The sequence below is a fragment of the Ochlerotatus camptorhynchus genome, unplaced genomic scaffold (assembly GCF_037179485.1).
Source record: "Ochlerotatus camptorhynchus isolate MF236.1 unplaced genomic scaffold, CSIRO-AGI_Acam_v1.1 ptg000292l, whole genome shotgun sequence".
In the NCBI taxonomy this organism is placed as follows: Eukaryota; Metazoa; Arthropoda; class Insecta; order Diptera; family Culicidae; genus Ochlerotatus; species Ochlerotatus camptorhynchus.
This window is the reverse complement of record NW_027040781.1, coordinates 1,835,531-1,852,091: the sequence shown is the minus strand read 5'-3', so window position 1 is coordinate 1,852,091 and position 16,561 is coordinate 1,835,531. Positions and strand designations below refer to the sequence as shown.

General features: G+C 38.7%; 1 protein-coding gene across 1 annotated transcript in view; it reads left to right on the top strand.

Moving 5' to 3' along the window:
- The window catches only part of LOC135706851 (uncharacterized), an 87,503-nt gene that overhangs the window by 51,447 nt on the left and 19,495 nt on the right, over positions 1–16,561 (top strand). Inside the window, exons 3-4 of the mRNA XM_065228528.1 lie at positions 3,801–4,517; positions 4,586–4,664. Coding sequence (XP_065084600.1) covers positions 3,801–4,517; positions 4,586–4,664 — 796 coding nt within the window. The remainder of the gene's footprint in view (positions 1–3,800; positions 4,518–4,585; positions 4,665–16,561) is intronic.

Sequence of the window (16,561 nt, the reverse complement as noted above, 5' to 3'; positions counted from 1 at the left end):
GTTCCAAAATTTTCTCTAATGTGTGCAACATGTTGATGGGACGAAACTCTTCGGCTTTAATCGTCCCAGCAGCTTTTTGTATAGGAACAACTAAAGATTCTTTCCAAATATGCGGCACGTGCCCAGATTGCAATGATTGATTAATAAGGTCCCGCAGAGTGTGTCGAATGACATGAAAGCAATCTTGAATAACTCTAGCATTAACATTATCTACTCCAGCTGTTTTTCCTAATGAAAAGCAAATATTTTTAAGTTCATCTGATGTAATTGGGTGGAAACCATCAAATCTACAGTTACTATTAATCGGCTATTTTATTTCGTCCGGTTCATTGATCAGTTCAATAGATTGATTGATCAGTGAAACGCTTTCGACGAAATAGTCATTAAACTTTGAAGCAATTACTGGTTCTGACTGTTCTAATATGCCATCAAAAGTTATGGTCTGCGATCAAAAGTTATAGGCTTCATCAAAGATTTCAATCGATCTGACCATAAAACAAGCAACGCATGGGATTCCCGATCAACTTCGACCTATTTTATCTCGCGTATTTTTACTGAAAAGTACCAACAAGTCAACTGCATGAAAAGATATTTTACAGACGAGTCCCGTCTCAATGGATGCACTGGCTACGATGGCTTCAATGAAAACTCTAGCGCCTTCCGCAAGCTTCAGGAACCTTGTTTCGTATTTGTTACTGAGCTGGCAGCAATCAACTTCGCATTGGGGATGATTTCCAATATGCCCACATACCATTACTCTTCTCGGATAGTCTCAGTTCGATTGAGGCTATTCGGTCGATGTAACAAGGTAGGCACTCATCTTATTTCCTTTCAAAAGAAAGGGAGCAGATGAGTGTGCTGGTCGAAAGATCATATATGATTACCTTTGTATGGGTCCCCTCACATTGCTCAATCGCAGGCAATGAGAAGGCGGACTCTCTCCCAAAGATGGGCGCGCAGGAAGACGAATTTTATGACAGGCAAATTTCACACGATGAATTTTACCATTTAGAGTACCCTTTCGAGTTGGCAAACCGATTGGGACAATGGAAATCTTGGACGGTGGTTACATTCAATTATTCCTAATGTTTCTTCGAGAGCGTGGTTTAAATGCTTGGACTTAAGTCGTGACCTCATTCGCGTGATGAGTAGACTTATGTCCAACAACTACTCGGTAGATGCTCATCTCAATAGAATAAACCTCGTGGACAGAAACGTATGTCGGTGTGGAAACGGTTACGATTACATTGATCACGTAGTTTGGCAATGTACGGATAATGAAACCGCCAGAGAGCAACTTTTGAATACCCTCGAGGCCCAAGGAAGACAACCCTTTGTTCCTATCAGAGACGTGTCGGGAACTCGCGATATCTGCTATATGCAGTCGGTTTTTGTGTTTCTTTAAATGTTTGGTATAAGAATTTAATTGCTTTGTCTTTTGTCTCTCTTTATTAGTTTTTGTTTGTCTTGTCCCACCATTTGATGAATCTCATCGCCGCTCACTGGTCACCCACCACAGCCGGTCGAACTCCAGACGAATACAGAATTGAACTACCATTCATACTGGCGACAACGCTCTGATGAGACAACGAAAACCCACCCCTAAGGAGGAGCTGATCCTATCATTTGACAATGTACCTTTCTAACCTCGAGTAAGCCGCGTGTATTCGGCCAAACTTTTACTAGACATAGAATTAAGTGAATTTTGCTACAAACAGTGAACAATGAATTATCGGCTCCGTAAAGCTAACGCGATTGAGCCTTCCAAATAAACAAACTGGGTAAAAAAAGTATACATAATATGAGATTTAGAAAAGTAGACTACAATGATATTTAAGCTAACTTTAACCAGCAGAAACTGAAACTGCAATCCTCTATCAAAAGATACTCCACTATTCAATGTTTCTTAATCCTAGTTACTTGCCACAAACAATACCAAGTCAAATCCGCATTGTCCGACGACAGCAAAGGAAATAACCACTTTTCCCACCGGCACGTAAAATTTCAAGTTCACAAACCACTTGATGCTTTCGACATGCAATATCGAGTCGCTTTTATGGGAAATCACCACCACTGGTTGTCTTTTCCAGGCACAACATAACACTTCACATCTTTATAGGGTAGAGCACTACTTCGGCTTTAGCACCAACTTCCGTAATTTCACATAGAAACATAAATATATCAACGATTTTGGCGTGAACGTATCAATCATTTGTGTGCCACTATGGGTTAGTTCAAAAGCTACAAAACAAAGTCTTGAAGAACGCATAATAAGAATTATTTACATCCATTATACTCAAAAAACAAAAGAAGCGCTCCTAGCGAGAACGTAGAAAAACGTTTATCCGTAGGATGAAGAAAATCGAATGGCGTTACAATGCGTTAGGATGGAATATAACTACATTTTGTGACTCTTTATCCAAGCTAACGGTACGTATGAAAAGGTAAATTAATTTAGAAGTCATTTTTCAACATACCAATTTGCGTTCAAACCCGTTGGAAAACGAGAGGTAAAGTGCAGGCTGTGCTTAATATGACAGAAGTTAGTTCTTGACCCTATCTATTCACCTAAGACACGGTGCAGCGTAAAGCTAATTACCCTTTTGTCTTCGCTCTGTTGAGGGAAGCGCACCTCTTCCAAACATGATTTTCGGTTGTTACCCAGTCAATACCCAACCACATGGCGGTTAGTAGGTGGTATTGTTGGTGGCATCATTTTAAGAGAGTCCGGAAAGAGAGCGTGCCAAAGTTCATCATCAAGCGTCTAGACTTGTGTTGTCGTTCCATTTTATGAATCATGGATGTGCCGGTATTTCTGAATGCTTGCCCTTTCTTATTCGTTGCTGTAAACAATCCCGGATCGGAGGAAGATTGCTTTATGGAGGGAGAGGATCATGAAAACTAAACCTTGAAAAACGAGTACCGGTAACGGTTATAGGATTATAGGACTAGTAAAGCGTCCTTTTTCGATTGAAGTCGGTCCCAGCTAGTTTGCATGTCGCGAAATTGACTGACTTTCCGTTGGTGAGTAAGTAATAATCAGAATGATCGATTAGGAATTGCCACCAGACATGAATTGATACTAAACGCGATGGTAATCTTTTGTTTGGTTGCAGGGAATTGGAGCTAAATGGAACAAGCCAACAGGAGACTATATGTTTTGGTGGTATGTTTATTAAACACAGAAATGCACAAACACAACACATCAACCCTAGCTTCCTTCGATCAGCTTGATTGACGTCTGCAAAGCTGAGAAAATATTGATATTAATAATTTTCTGCAAATCGTGACCACTTCATCACAGAGCACGTGATAAATGTTATGGAGTGTGAGCTGTGAGCTCTATATGTGAATGTTATGATAGGGCAGTGCAGGTGTTTTTCGATGGAATGTTAGCTGCTAAGAATCACGTGATAAAAAGGATGTAATTAATCGTTAATCCGCGCAAATTTTTGCGACTGGCAAAATAAAAAGGTTGTTTTTCTTGTTAAACGCCTGCGGTGCATAGCGTATTTGGAATTTGATGGCCTCGGGAGCAATTGACGTCATCGCTTTTTGTTGTTCAATAAATTTGAAATCAATTGAAAACAACTTTTATGCTTTCCATTATAAGGCTAATCCATTCATTACGCAGGTAGGAAAGAGTTTAACTCGAAATCCCCTGTTAATCTGCAGAACTTCCGGTTTGCTTTTATCGTAAAAATAAATGAACGATAAATAAATGGTAAAATTAGCTTGATCTTTTCGTTATCATTACTCAATAAATTTTGAGAGCACTAACTTTATGATTTCAATTCCAGATCAAATATGCCTACAACCACCTGGACGATTTCTGCAAACTGCCGGACACCATCAAGGAGCTATACCTGCGGAAGGACGGCAATCATGGCTACGTGAAACCCGGCCAGGAACGCTTCGACGGCAAAAGCAAAGACATCCGACACACCTTCAACATCTGCACCTTGAAGCCGGATGCGCAACTCCCGGAAGAGCCTCTCCCCGGTTTCCGGGAGAACATCTCCGACCTGGCAACAGATTTTCAGCGCCTGTCCTCGCTTCTCCTCCAAGCCCTGGCCGTTGGGCTCGAAATGCCATACAAATACTTCCTCGACAGGCACGGTCACATCCTGGACGGGGAAGGTGAAAACCAGTCGACATTCCGCTTGCTGTACTATCCACCACTGATCGAAGACGACGGCAAGAACGAGCTGCAACGGGGTACCTGTCAGTACAGCCAACAGCGCTGCCTCAGGGACGAAATCGATCTCTCACTTCCGGAAGACTACAAGAGAAAGCTCGCCGAAGAGGAAGAGGACCGGGAAGCTCAGTACACCCGCTGTGGAGCGCACTGTGACTATGGGACGTTCACGCTGCTGGTGCAGGACTCGGAGGGTGGCCTCGAGGTGAAACTGCCCGGTACGGACAAGTGGAAACGGGTCGGCTATCTGCCCGGTGCCATACTGATCAATGCCGGCGAGCTACTGGCAACGTGGACCAACGAGAAGATTCCTGCCCTGGTGGGTTTCAGCTGAAAAGCTTTCGGTCGGACACGGCGAAACTAAATGCTTTGTCGTTTTCGTTACAGCCACACCGGGTCGTGATACCGGAGGAGGACTCACTCAAGAGCCGCGGAAGACATTCGATAGCATTCTTCGTCCATCCAGGTACGTAAAAATAGCTTTGTGAAATGACGTAGCTCGAATTCGCTTGATGTTGCTAGAATAGGGTAGGTGTGAACCTGTCATGGCTATATGTTCTTATTATGGTGTGTTCCAATTATGGCATATGGAAATTCCATAGACCATAATTGGAACACAGCATTATAGGAACATATAGCCATTATTGGAACAACTACCATATACTCAGTATTTTTATTATTTATCACCAGCTGAGTGTGTCCGGCCTTGCTAAGGATTCAATATTAGCTTGAGTTTATGCGCCAATTAAAAAAAAAATCGTGTACGTAGCCCCCCCTCTCTTATCTAAGGGATTACTTCCTATGACCTCCATATGCCAAATTTGGTTCCATTTGCTTGATTAGTTCTCGAGTTATGCAGAAATTTCTGGGAGCCCCCCTTTACAGAGGAAAGAGGAGTCACGAACCATCATAAGAACCTTTCCCTGTCACAAAAACATCTATTTGTCATTTGGCAGTCTTTGAATTATGAGCAGTTCCTTGGAACGTTTTCTCGAATTTTCTGTTGAAACTTTTGAACATGCAGGGTGTCTACTCAATCCAAGTAATCAAATTCCCTGAGTTTTCCAGGTTTTTCCAGGTCGGATGAAAAAAATTCCAGGTGCATACAAATTATACACATTATTATTTTATCTATTTATCCATCTGGAATCCCTTTTATGTACTTATTGATTTATGTTATTTTCGATTGTTCAAACTTAGGCGTTGGTACTTATAAGTCGGCACAGCAAAAAAAGTTATTGAATATTACAGCAGAACAGATAAACATAGGTTGTTTAATATTAATTTGTACAATTTATGTTTAGTAAATGCACCAATAGTAAATACACAGACAAACCGACGTAACTCTTTGAAAAACTTGTTCTTGAAAACATAGTATCTCAAAACATATAACCTCAGTAACGACATCTATCTGGCTTCTCGCGGAAAACAAGCTTGCTCGCTAACTCGTAAACAATATTGCATGAAATTTCTATAGCATATATATATAAACGTCAAAGTGATCCGATGCCAGCGCTGCAGCGAGTAGTTCGCGGAACTGATAATATTCAAATCAACCGTTAAATGCATGAACGAAGATACACAATGAAGAGTTAGGTCTGTTTGTCTATGGTAAATACTTCCATCATGAATTACCGGAAAATTGCTCTAGTTTCGGCAGACATATTTGCTTTTATTATTTTAAATAAAATGAGAAAGAGAAGGTGAACTTTGTGGAGTAGAACATGGTTGCTCAGAAGGAACACAGGCAGGGATCTGGCTCATATTGTCCTGCAAGAGCTGTGATATGAAGATGAAAATGGATTTCAAAACCTCGCCAGGATGTTGAAACCAACTTTAGACAAGCTAGCGGGAAAAGTTCTCACTAGATTTACATGATTCCTTGAGTTCTGAAAATTTCTATTAACAACTCAATTCTGCAAGATCTTCAAACCTTCTGACGTCCCTGAAGTTTTGTTTCTGTTCTCGGGTAAAATTTCTTTAAAGGTCAATAATCTTTCCTGACGATCTGCAAATTTCTCGGTAGTTCTACAGATTTCTTTGAAGTTCTGTGCGTTCTTCAGAAGTTATGCAAATTTTCCTAAAAATCTACTAAGTTCCTGAATCCCTGAAGATTTAAGATCCTTGAAGATCAACAATTATCTCTGATGTTCACAAAATTTCTAATAATCTACAAAATTCTCGAAAGTTCTGTAATTTGTTCGGCAGATTTTCATGATTCGATGAATATCTGCAAATATCTCTGAACATCTATACAATTTTCTAAAGAATGAAAAGATTATCTAGAAATTTTTTTAGCTTTCCTGAATTTTTAGGGGTATTCTGAAGTTTTTCTAATTTTTCTGAAGCTGTGCAAATATCTCTAAAGATCAGCGAATTTACCTGAAATGTTTTTCAAAATTCAAGAAACACAGTAAAATTCAGAAAATTTATTTAAACATCTGCTAGTTTTTGAGTAGATTTACGATCTACCCTCTGAACTTTTCTGAAGTTCCTAAAATTTATTTCAAATTCTGTAGAGTTTTTTGAAGTACTGTATTTCTGCTCTAAAGATCTACGAACTGCCCTGAAGTTCAATAAATTTCACAGTAGATCTCCGAACTTTTCTAAAGTTCTTTAAATTTCTTTGTGGATTCTTGATCTAAAGATCGGCGAACTTTCCCTAAGATCTGTGAGTTTTGCTGAAGTTTTGCAAATTTTTCTAAAAACGTACGAACTTTCTGACGTTCTACAGACTTCTCTTAAGGTATACGGACTTCTCTGAAGTTCTTTAGATCTATCTATTTCCGACTTCCATGGAGTTCTGCAAAATATTGTACTTTAGTACTTAGCTGCGATTTGTTTTTGGAATTGAGGTGCTTTTCATTTTCATTTGCATTTAACGAATTTTTCTGAAGATCTCACATTTGTGTGAAACTGTGAAACTTTCTGTCAAATTCCTGCAAATATTTTTAAAGTTTTGTAAAGTTATCTTAAGCTTCGTAGCTCTATTCCCAAGATCTACAAAAAAAACTTGAGGCTCAATAAATTTCTCAGTAGATCTGCAAACTTCTCTGATGTTTTGTAAATTCCTCTCGGGTTACCCTGAAGATTTGAAACTTTCATTGAAAATTACCTTAAGTTGTTAAAATTTATCTGAAAATATTTGAGCTTCCTTGAAGTTTTAAATGCCTCTCTAAATATCTACAAATTTTCCTGAAATCATGTAAATATTTTTTTTTAATCGCCGAACTTTCCTGCAGTTCTGCAATTTTTACTGAAGATCCATTAACATTTCTGAGATTCTTCTGACTTTTTTCAGAAGTCCTGTTATTTTTTTCAAAGTTCTGTAGCTTTGTTCTGAATATCTACGAACTTTTCTGATGTTGACTAATGTTTCGAGGATCTCCAAACTACTGTGAAATACTTTATATTTCACTGTAGATTCTTGGACTTGTCTGAAGTTATGCAAATTTCCATGAAGATTTGCAAAATTTCGCTTATAGTTTTACAAATTGATTTGAAATTATTTTTGCTTGCTTGAAGTTTTGAAAATTTCTTTGAACATTTATCTTAAGATCTACGACCTCTCTTGTGATTTTGTTTTTATAAATTTCTGTTAATTACTTTTAATTTGTTTGTAGTTCTGTTCTCAAGATCAACGAACTACCCTGAAGCTCAACAAATTTCTCAGTAGATCTCCGACCCTCTCTGAAGCTCAAAAAAAAAAATATATGTAGGCTCTCAGACCTGCTATCTGGCATGCTTATTCTTATACAATACATGCTTCGTATGCTTCCTTTTGTCGGTTGCCAGTCTCTCTTCTTCGGTCGTTTCCTTTTTACGACGATTTTGATCCTCCACATACAAATCAGCGAAGAGCGAGCGTGACAAGATTCTCTGAATGAAATTGTCTCGTTCGCACACGTTGTCTTAGCTGTCAGATGCTTGTCAAGTTCAGTGTACTTAAGAAACGTTTCGAGAAACTGAGCGAAAAACTTCTTTTGAATTACGAATGAAGTGATAATTGGAAAATTCCCTGAGTGGAACCAAAATTCCCTGAATATTCCAGGTTTTTCCAGAAAAATAATATTCCCTGTAAATTCCCGGTTTTCCAGGTAGTAGACACCCTGAACATGTTTTTGTTTAACTTTTTGTCTATTCGTCGAGCTTTCGTCACACTCAGTTTCATTCGACTATTTGTCCATTCGATATATGCCCCTTAAATTCCATCATGAAATTTACACACTTTCAACGTTTTCTCCTTTTCAATCTTTTGTACATTCTCCATTCAACCTAGAACAAAAAAAATCTAAGGACAAATGGACGAATAGACAAAAGCATTAAGGGACAAAAGGTTGAATAAAAGTTAGGGTACAACATGTTCGAATGGATGAACAGTCGAAATGGACAAAAGGTTAAAACAGCTAGGAGGACAAAAGGTCCAATAGAAACCTGATCGAATGGAAAAATGGTGGACCGACTCTTAGGGGGACAAAAGGTCGAATGGACTACAGGTCTAACGGATAAAAAACCGCATGAAAGAATAGTCAAAAGGGCTTGCGGGATTCGTGGTCATGTGGTTAGCAGTGTATTATAAGTGCGGGATCGATTCTCGCTCCATACTTACCTTACCAATCAGGCTAAGGCTTTGTTGTCCTCTGCTGTCCGAAGAAGCCGTCTCCACTCTACTCGATCCATGGTCACACGTCGCCAACCTCGTAGTCTGCGAAGGGTCCGCAGGTCGCCTACTACTTGGTCGCTTTCGAGAACCATTTTTACTGGGTCGTCGTCCGGCATTCCTACGATGTGCCCAGCCCACCGTAGTCACCCAATTTTTGTAATGTGGACGATGAATAGTTCCCCCAGCAGTTGCTGCAATTCTTGGTTCATTCGCCTCCTTCACGTTCCGTCATCCATCTGCACTCCACCGTAGATGGTACGCAACACCTTCCGTTCGAAAACACCAAGAGAAACGAAATTCTGAGAACTACTATATCGTTTTGCTATGGAATGGCTGAATCGCATCCTTGTACCTTTCCTTGACCCCTTCCCTACTTGTTAATAGATTGTAGCCCTTTACCTTGAGAAAGCCACGAGTATTTGGACGCTTCTTGTACTAACTCTATTGTTAAGAAACATAGTAAAAAGTAAAATGAGCTCCCTAAACCTTCCGCATTTGAGCCTTGATAAATAGCTGAATTTATTTAAAAAAAAAATGATGAATTCGACTGAAATTCAAATGGACAAATGGTTGAATGACAGTTGGGAGTGTAGAGAAGGTGTTAAATAAAAGGATGGGGATCCAGATTCGAAAAATATGAACGTCAAAATGAACCAAACATAAACTGTCACGAACTGTCACACAGTGGGACAAATCTGAATAAAGACGGTCAAAAACATTTTCTATCCTTTTTTGGCGGTTTGGAGACTAGGTGTTTTCGGAGAAATTGTTCAAAATGATATATTTTGGAATACACACCAGAATAATCATTGAGCAAGTATTATGTAAGATTGCTTCCGTTTATTGAAAACAACTTTTCAGTTTACTGATCAGAACAAGACTGAGGTATCGATTCAACTGTATTTCATATTTATGTTTACATTTTCGATGTTTTTGGCACATCGGTTTCGCTCGGTTATAGCTGCAAGAAACACGACGAACGAAAACTAACTGAAAACAAGCAATACACTTCAACTCCTTATTCCTTAAGTTTTTTACATCCATTCGGAATTTACCGACAGTAAAATTCATTATTTAATTCAGAACCCTCGATAAAGGAAAAAATACAAAAATTAACAATTCGAAAATTTAAGTTAAGAGTAAATATATCGTCTATCTTCTTTTTCTCTTTCCGATCTTCTCGGTATCTTCATCGCCACTTCTTCGTCCCTTTGGACTCCGGCATGCTTCCGCTTTCTACTTTTTCTAGATGGCCAATCGGTTGCTCCTCAATGCTAACCCAGTCGTCATTTGGTAAACTCCCCGTTGGGCTGCCCGTTTCATCCGTAACTGTGCTGTCGGCCTCACAGCGGTTCAAGACGACATATGGTTGCCACTGAGGGTCATGCGTAGTTGATTCCTATGTGACATTGTTCTTGCGCTTCCAACTTGTACCTGGAAGATATTTTTAGAGAACTTCTCTAAGAAGGTTGCCATTAACCATTGTGGGGATTGTGGTTTTTGTTCCACACTTCGTCACCAACCATCAGATTATCAAGTACAACTTCATGTTTTTTGGGATTCTCCCATCTTTATTTATTGTACTATGTTCATCACTGGTTTGTGGTATGGTTAACTGTTTTTTTTTTGTTGGATTTACTAGATCTAACAAAATCTTTGGTTCGTAGGAAAATATCCTACCCGACGGAAAATGTCCGTCTCTCGTCATGTTATTATTGCTGTAGTTAATAAAGAACAAATTTATCTGGTGTTCCAGATCCAACTCAAGCATTGCAGGTTCATTTAAGAATCTCTTTAACACTTCTTTTACTGTCCTAACTAGTATTTCTGCCTGTCCATTACTAGATGGGTTATACGGAGGGCTTTTCAGTACCTTAATACTAAACAATGAATATCGGCTCCGCAAAGCTACAGCAAATGAGCCTGGAAAAATAAACGAATTATTAAAAAAAAAAAAAAGTACCTTAATACCTTGCCTCTCAAGAAAGTTGATGAATGCATAAGAGCTGAAAGGAGGACCATTGTCCGACACTAAAACATCAAGTAACCCGAAACGTGCAAAAATTTCAACTAATTTTTTTAAAACTTTTTTGCCATCTGTTCCTTGTCTCATCCATACTATCTCTATCCATTTGGAGAAACTGTCCACAAATAACAAAAATGTATGATGTTGAAAATAAAAGATATCTATATGGACTTGGTTAAAAGGTCTGACCGTAGGTGTCCATTTAGACTCAACTTTAGTTTGATGAGGAATAGCCATACTGCCACAAGGCTGTCAACTCGTCACGTATTTATTTATATATGAGTTTATCTCAAACCAGTAAACCATTCGCCTTGCGAACTGCTTCATTTTGACTATACCAGCATAATTGCCATGCAACAGCTTTAATATTTCTTTTTGCATTGTGGCTGGTATTATCACTCTGTCGTTGTACAATATACAATCATCCACCATTTCTAGATCCTGCTGATATGCGAAAACATCCTTTAAACATTTGTTCGTCATTTTAGGCCATCCCTTACACATGTAAAATATGATTTCTTGAAAAAATTCGTCATTCTTCGTACCTTCAGCAATCTTTTTTGAATCCGATGGAACAATTTAACTTAAATTTATACTTTTAATGACGTCTAATTATTCACGAACTTCCTGCTGAAGAGGGAATCTTGAGCAAAAATCAGCATTTCCCAATTTATTTGATGGTCTATAAATTATTTCGAAGACGTATACTGCCAAGTCAACTGTGTATACTGTAAAAGGTAGCCCATAAAGATATTTGTGGAACTTTTTAATATTACAAACTAAAGCTAAAGCTTCCAAATGTAAAATGGGGTATTTTCTTTGTGCTTGCTTTAATGAGAAAGATGTAAAACATATTGGTTGCTCGTTGTCATACACAACGTGAGCGATTAACCCACCAAGACCATAACTAGAGGCGTCGGAGACAACAACTATAGGTTTTCTTACTTTCATCAAAAGCCCTTTGGCAATTGTCATCCCAAATATACTTTACATTATTCTTCAGTAAATTGAACAAATGGTATAATTTAGCTGATAAATGTTGGATTAACCTATGATAATAATTGATCAAACCTAAAAAAAAATTCAGTTCTGTTTCGTTCTTTGGAGCATTTGCTTTTTCAATAGTAGAAATTTTGTCAGAGCAAGACATCAATCCATTTTCGCTTATAATGTGCCTTAAATACGTGAGCTTCCTTACACAAAAATTGCATTTTTCAAAATTAACTTTAATATTAGCATTTGCTAATCTTCCCAAAACTAACAAAAGTTCTTCATTGCATTCCTTCAGGGTTTTTCCAGCAATCAAAACATCATCCAAATAACAAGACACATTTTCAATTCCCTCCAACACCTTGTCCATTACTTATTGAAAAATAGATGCACTTGATAACTCCTTGCGGATGTCTATTATAAGTATATAAACCTTTCATGGTATTAATGACAACGAATTTCTTGGACCTTTCCGTCAATTCCAACTGAGTATAAGCACCTTCTAAATCAAGGGCACAAAAACCATACATCCTGCCATCCTGTGCTGTTGGCAAAGGATAAGTGTTGGGCACTATTGATTTGTTTATCCAAACCTTGCAATCAATAACTAGTCTTATATCGTTATTTTATTTATTACAATTATAATAGGTGAGGCCCATTCACTAGTATCTATAGGTGTGATGACTTTTTCTTTTTTCAATTTATCCAAATAATAACCAACTTTGTCCCTCAATCTATTTAGGACATCGTGGGCTTTTTTTAAAATATGGGATTCTCGTTCTTAAGCACCAATTCTGCTTTAAAATCTTTGATTGAATGACAAAAGTCTTTAACGAAAACTTTTGGAAATCTTTTTCTTAGATTTGTAACAGTGTCCTTGCTCTGCTCATGATTCATGTTGTTGACTATCAAAGATTCTGTAAAAAAAAAGCAAATGTTCGGCCTAACAAAGGGCAGAATTCGTTCTCGCAATCAAGCACCAATAATTGCATTAACTTATCCTTGCCATTACATTTTACTAAAACTGTCGCCTCTCCCTCTATTTTCAATTTAGACCCATTTACAACCACTAAGTGTTTGCAATAACTTTGCAAAGGGTTATCAAATTTCAACCAATATTGGTTTTTATTTACCTAAAGGGTGATACGGTCAAAATTTGGTCAAGGGAAAACGCGTGTAAATCGGTGAAATCGTTTATTTAAAAAATCAAATTAAATTTCTTTTTCAAGTTCAATTAGTATAAAATTCAGGAAAAATATTCAGTTAGGCTTCCGCTTTTCCAAATCCGAATTGCCGGGGCTTACGCTTGACCCCTGCCATCAGATTTTGTACAGCCACCTTGTCCACCTTCTTCGCCGCAGAAAGCCAGTTTGCCTTGAACTGCTGCTCGCCCTTAGCAGTTTTTTGGTCTTCTTTAGGTTCCGCTTGACAATAGCCCAGTATTTCTCAATTGGGCGGAGCTCTGGCGTGTTGGGAGGGTTCTTGCCCTTGGGAACCACCTGCACGTTGTTGGCGGCGTACCACTCCATGGCCTTTTTACCGTAATGGCAAGATGCCAAATCCGGCCAAAACAGTACGGAACAACCGTGTTTCTTCAGGAAAGGCAGCAGACGTTTATTCAAACACTCTTTCACGTAAATTTCTTGGTTGACAGTCCCGGAAGCTATGAAAATGCTGCTTTTCAAGCCACAGGTACAGATGGCTTGCCAAACCAGATATTTCTTTGCGAACTTTGACAGTTTCATGTGCTTGAAAACATCTGCTACCTTTCCCCTTCCTTTTGCCGTATAAAACTCCTGTCCCGGAAGCTGCTTGTAGTCGGCTTTGACGTAGGTTTCGTCGTCCATTACCACGCAGTCAAACTTCGTCAGCATCGTCGTGTACAGCCTCCGGGATCGCGCTTTGGCCGTCGTATTTTGTTTATCATCGCGATTTGGAGTCACTACCTTCTTGTAAGTCGATAGTCCGGCTCGTTTTTTGGCTCGATGCACGGTTGTAGACGATACACCCAGCTTATTTGCGGCATCTCGGAGAGAGAGGTTAGGGTTTCGCTTGAAACTACCGGCAACTCTCTTTGTCGTCTCAGCGGCTTCCGGTTTTCGATTTCCCCCCGATCCAGACTTCCTGGCTGTCAACAAACGTTCCCCAAACACTTTAATTACATTTGTAACGGTTGATTTGGCAACTTTTAGCGATTTTGCCAACTTTGCGTGCGAGTAGCTCGGATTTTCGCGATGCGCGAGCAAAATTTTGATACGCTGCTCTTCTTGCTTGGACGGCATTTTGACAACTGAAGAGTGAATTCCAAAATCAAAATAGGAGCAAAATTCTACACACACACACCTTCAAAATGAGGGGTGTTCAGGTTTTTTAAATGCAAAATTGAAAGAAATACGTCAAGTTGATATTGACCAAATTTTGTCCGTATCACCCTTTATAACAGACACAGATAACCCACAGTCAACCTCTATTTCAATGCTTTTCCCTACAATATGTATTCGCAACAGACATGGATTGCTAATTTTGTTTATAGAAGAAACCAACATGCATTGTCGTCCTCATCCTTTCCTCATGTCTCATGTTCATCTGCTGAAGACCCTGGCTGATAGGAATCTACCAGATTTACAGCATCACGATGGAGATTCTTCAATTTAAAACATTTCTTTTTAATATGTCCTTTTACTCCACAGCAGTTGCAAATTATTTGTGAATAGTCAGGCCGTTGACCTTGCTGGTATCTCGGATTCTGATGGAAATGGTTAGTCCTGGGTACCTGGTTCATCGTACTATTTACGCTCATTTGAACGCTGCGTAATCTCATATGGCCTATAACCCAAACGGCTTTTGATCGAACCTCTGCTGCTTCCGGCTTCTTCATTGAACTCTTCTCCTTGGTTTTTATGGCCGTTGGCCCTCGCCATTTTCCCAAATGTTGCCCCGAAATGTCCCCTTGAACCGCTGTCAATTGCCGCTACTCGATCTCCATTTCCATTTTGTGGAGCATCCGCTGTACCTGCATTTGCTTTTGCAACCTCCCATGTAGCAATATTTTTTTCAGCATTAGATAATGTAAGCTTCTCCTCACTATGGCTACTTCCTTAAAGTTGGCAAAAGCGCAAAATTCTGCTTGTAATTTCAATGATAATATGCAATCCTCTGTCGTCTCATCAGGGTTTTGTATTCTGATACTAAATTTATATCTCTGGACCAGATCTGAGTCAGTCTTGTCCAGCCTGTTTTTCAACTTAGGCTCAACTTAGACAGCGCAGGGATTTTCGAACATAGAAAATAACTTTTGAAATGTTACTTTTAACCACGAGTTAAATTTAACTCGGCAAATGGTTCACAGCCTTAGAAATTAAATCGTTAAAAGCTGCCTCCTCAAAATTTCCAGCCGGATACAATAACTTGATTTCATCAAACATTACCGGTCCGTTAAGAGTGACAAAATAAGCCATTTTGTCTTCTTCTTTCACTTTATTAACTTTGAAAATATAGTTAAGCCGGGTGTACCAGTCATTAAAACTAGTACCCCTACGGTAATAGGGGTCCATAGTGCAAGCAATACTGGAAGAATTCATATTATAATGCTTTGATATTATAATCCAAAATTCAATCAAAACAATAAAATAAGAACAAGGAAAATGGCACCAGAAAAAAAGAACAAGAGCAAAATGGAATACAAAACAATTAGATGGATGTCTCCACAAAAAAACTCCTCATTGGCATAAAAAGGCAGTACATTTTAGTCAGCCATTTTACTTGCCGTTCGATGATTTGACCGTCGCCCAGAAGCTGTGTGTCCCCTGTGAGATCGGCCAACCTCTTACCACACGAGCTTAGAACCTGATGTCCTCGAGTCACAAAGAAGCAAGTTTTAGTTCCTAGATTGCCTGCCTTCCGCCTAAAGATTTACCGTTTGTAAAACACTAGACCGCAATTGAAACAGTGACAAAAACGAAATGGCTTCTTCCGTTCACACCCTGCAGCAACAAAGCAAATGCGGTTTGCTTGATGGCGTCTGAATCGGTTCCGTGAAAACTCTCCTACTGTCCCGCTGACCAAACTCTTCCTCACTACGAGCACTCAGACACCGTCACGCACAGCTACCGATTTCACTACTTTTCACGTGTGAAATTATAAAACTTTTATATTTTTTTTATTTTTACTCGCTGTAAATGTAAGATTGCTTCTGTTTATTGAAAACAATTTTTCAGTCTACTGATCAGAACAAGAATGAGCTATCGGCTGAACTGATGTTTTTGGCACTTCGGTTTCGCTTGGTTATAACTGCAAGACACAAGACGAATGAAAACTAACTGAAAACAAGTAATACACTTCATATAACACATCCAAATTCTATCTTTTTGCAGTTACGAGATAGTGATAAACTTGCAGAGCAGTTGATTTTATGATCATTTGCTGAAAATACTGTTTCTACATCTTAACTCTAAAGAGATATTATTGATTTTAATATATCATGTTCTAAGAAATTTTTGACATCATTGAAATACACAACTTTGCTCAACTTTTTCAATATTTTTGAAATTGTGAACTGGTTTCAGAGATGTAGGCCAGTATATGTTCTGATTTATAAATGCCATGAAACTAAAAGCAGCTTGAAATTAACAAAAGTTTAAAAAATTTAAACCCATCAGTGCCACATCAAATGACATGAGAATTC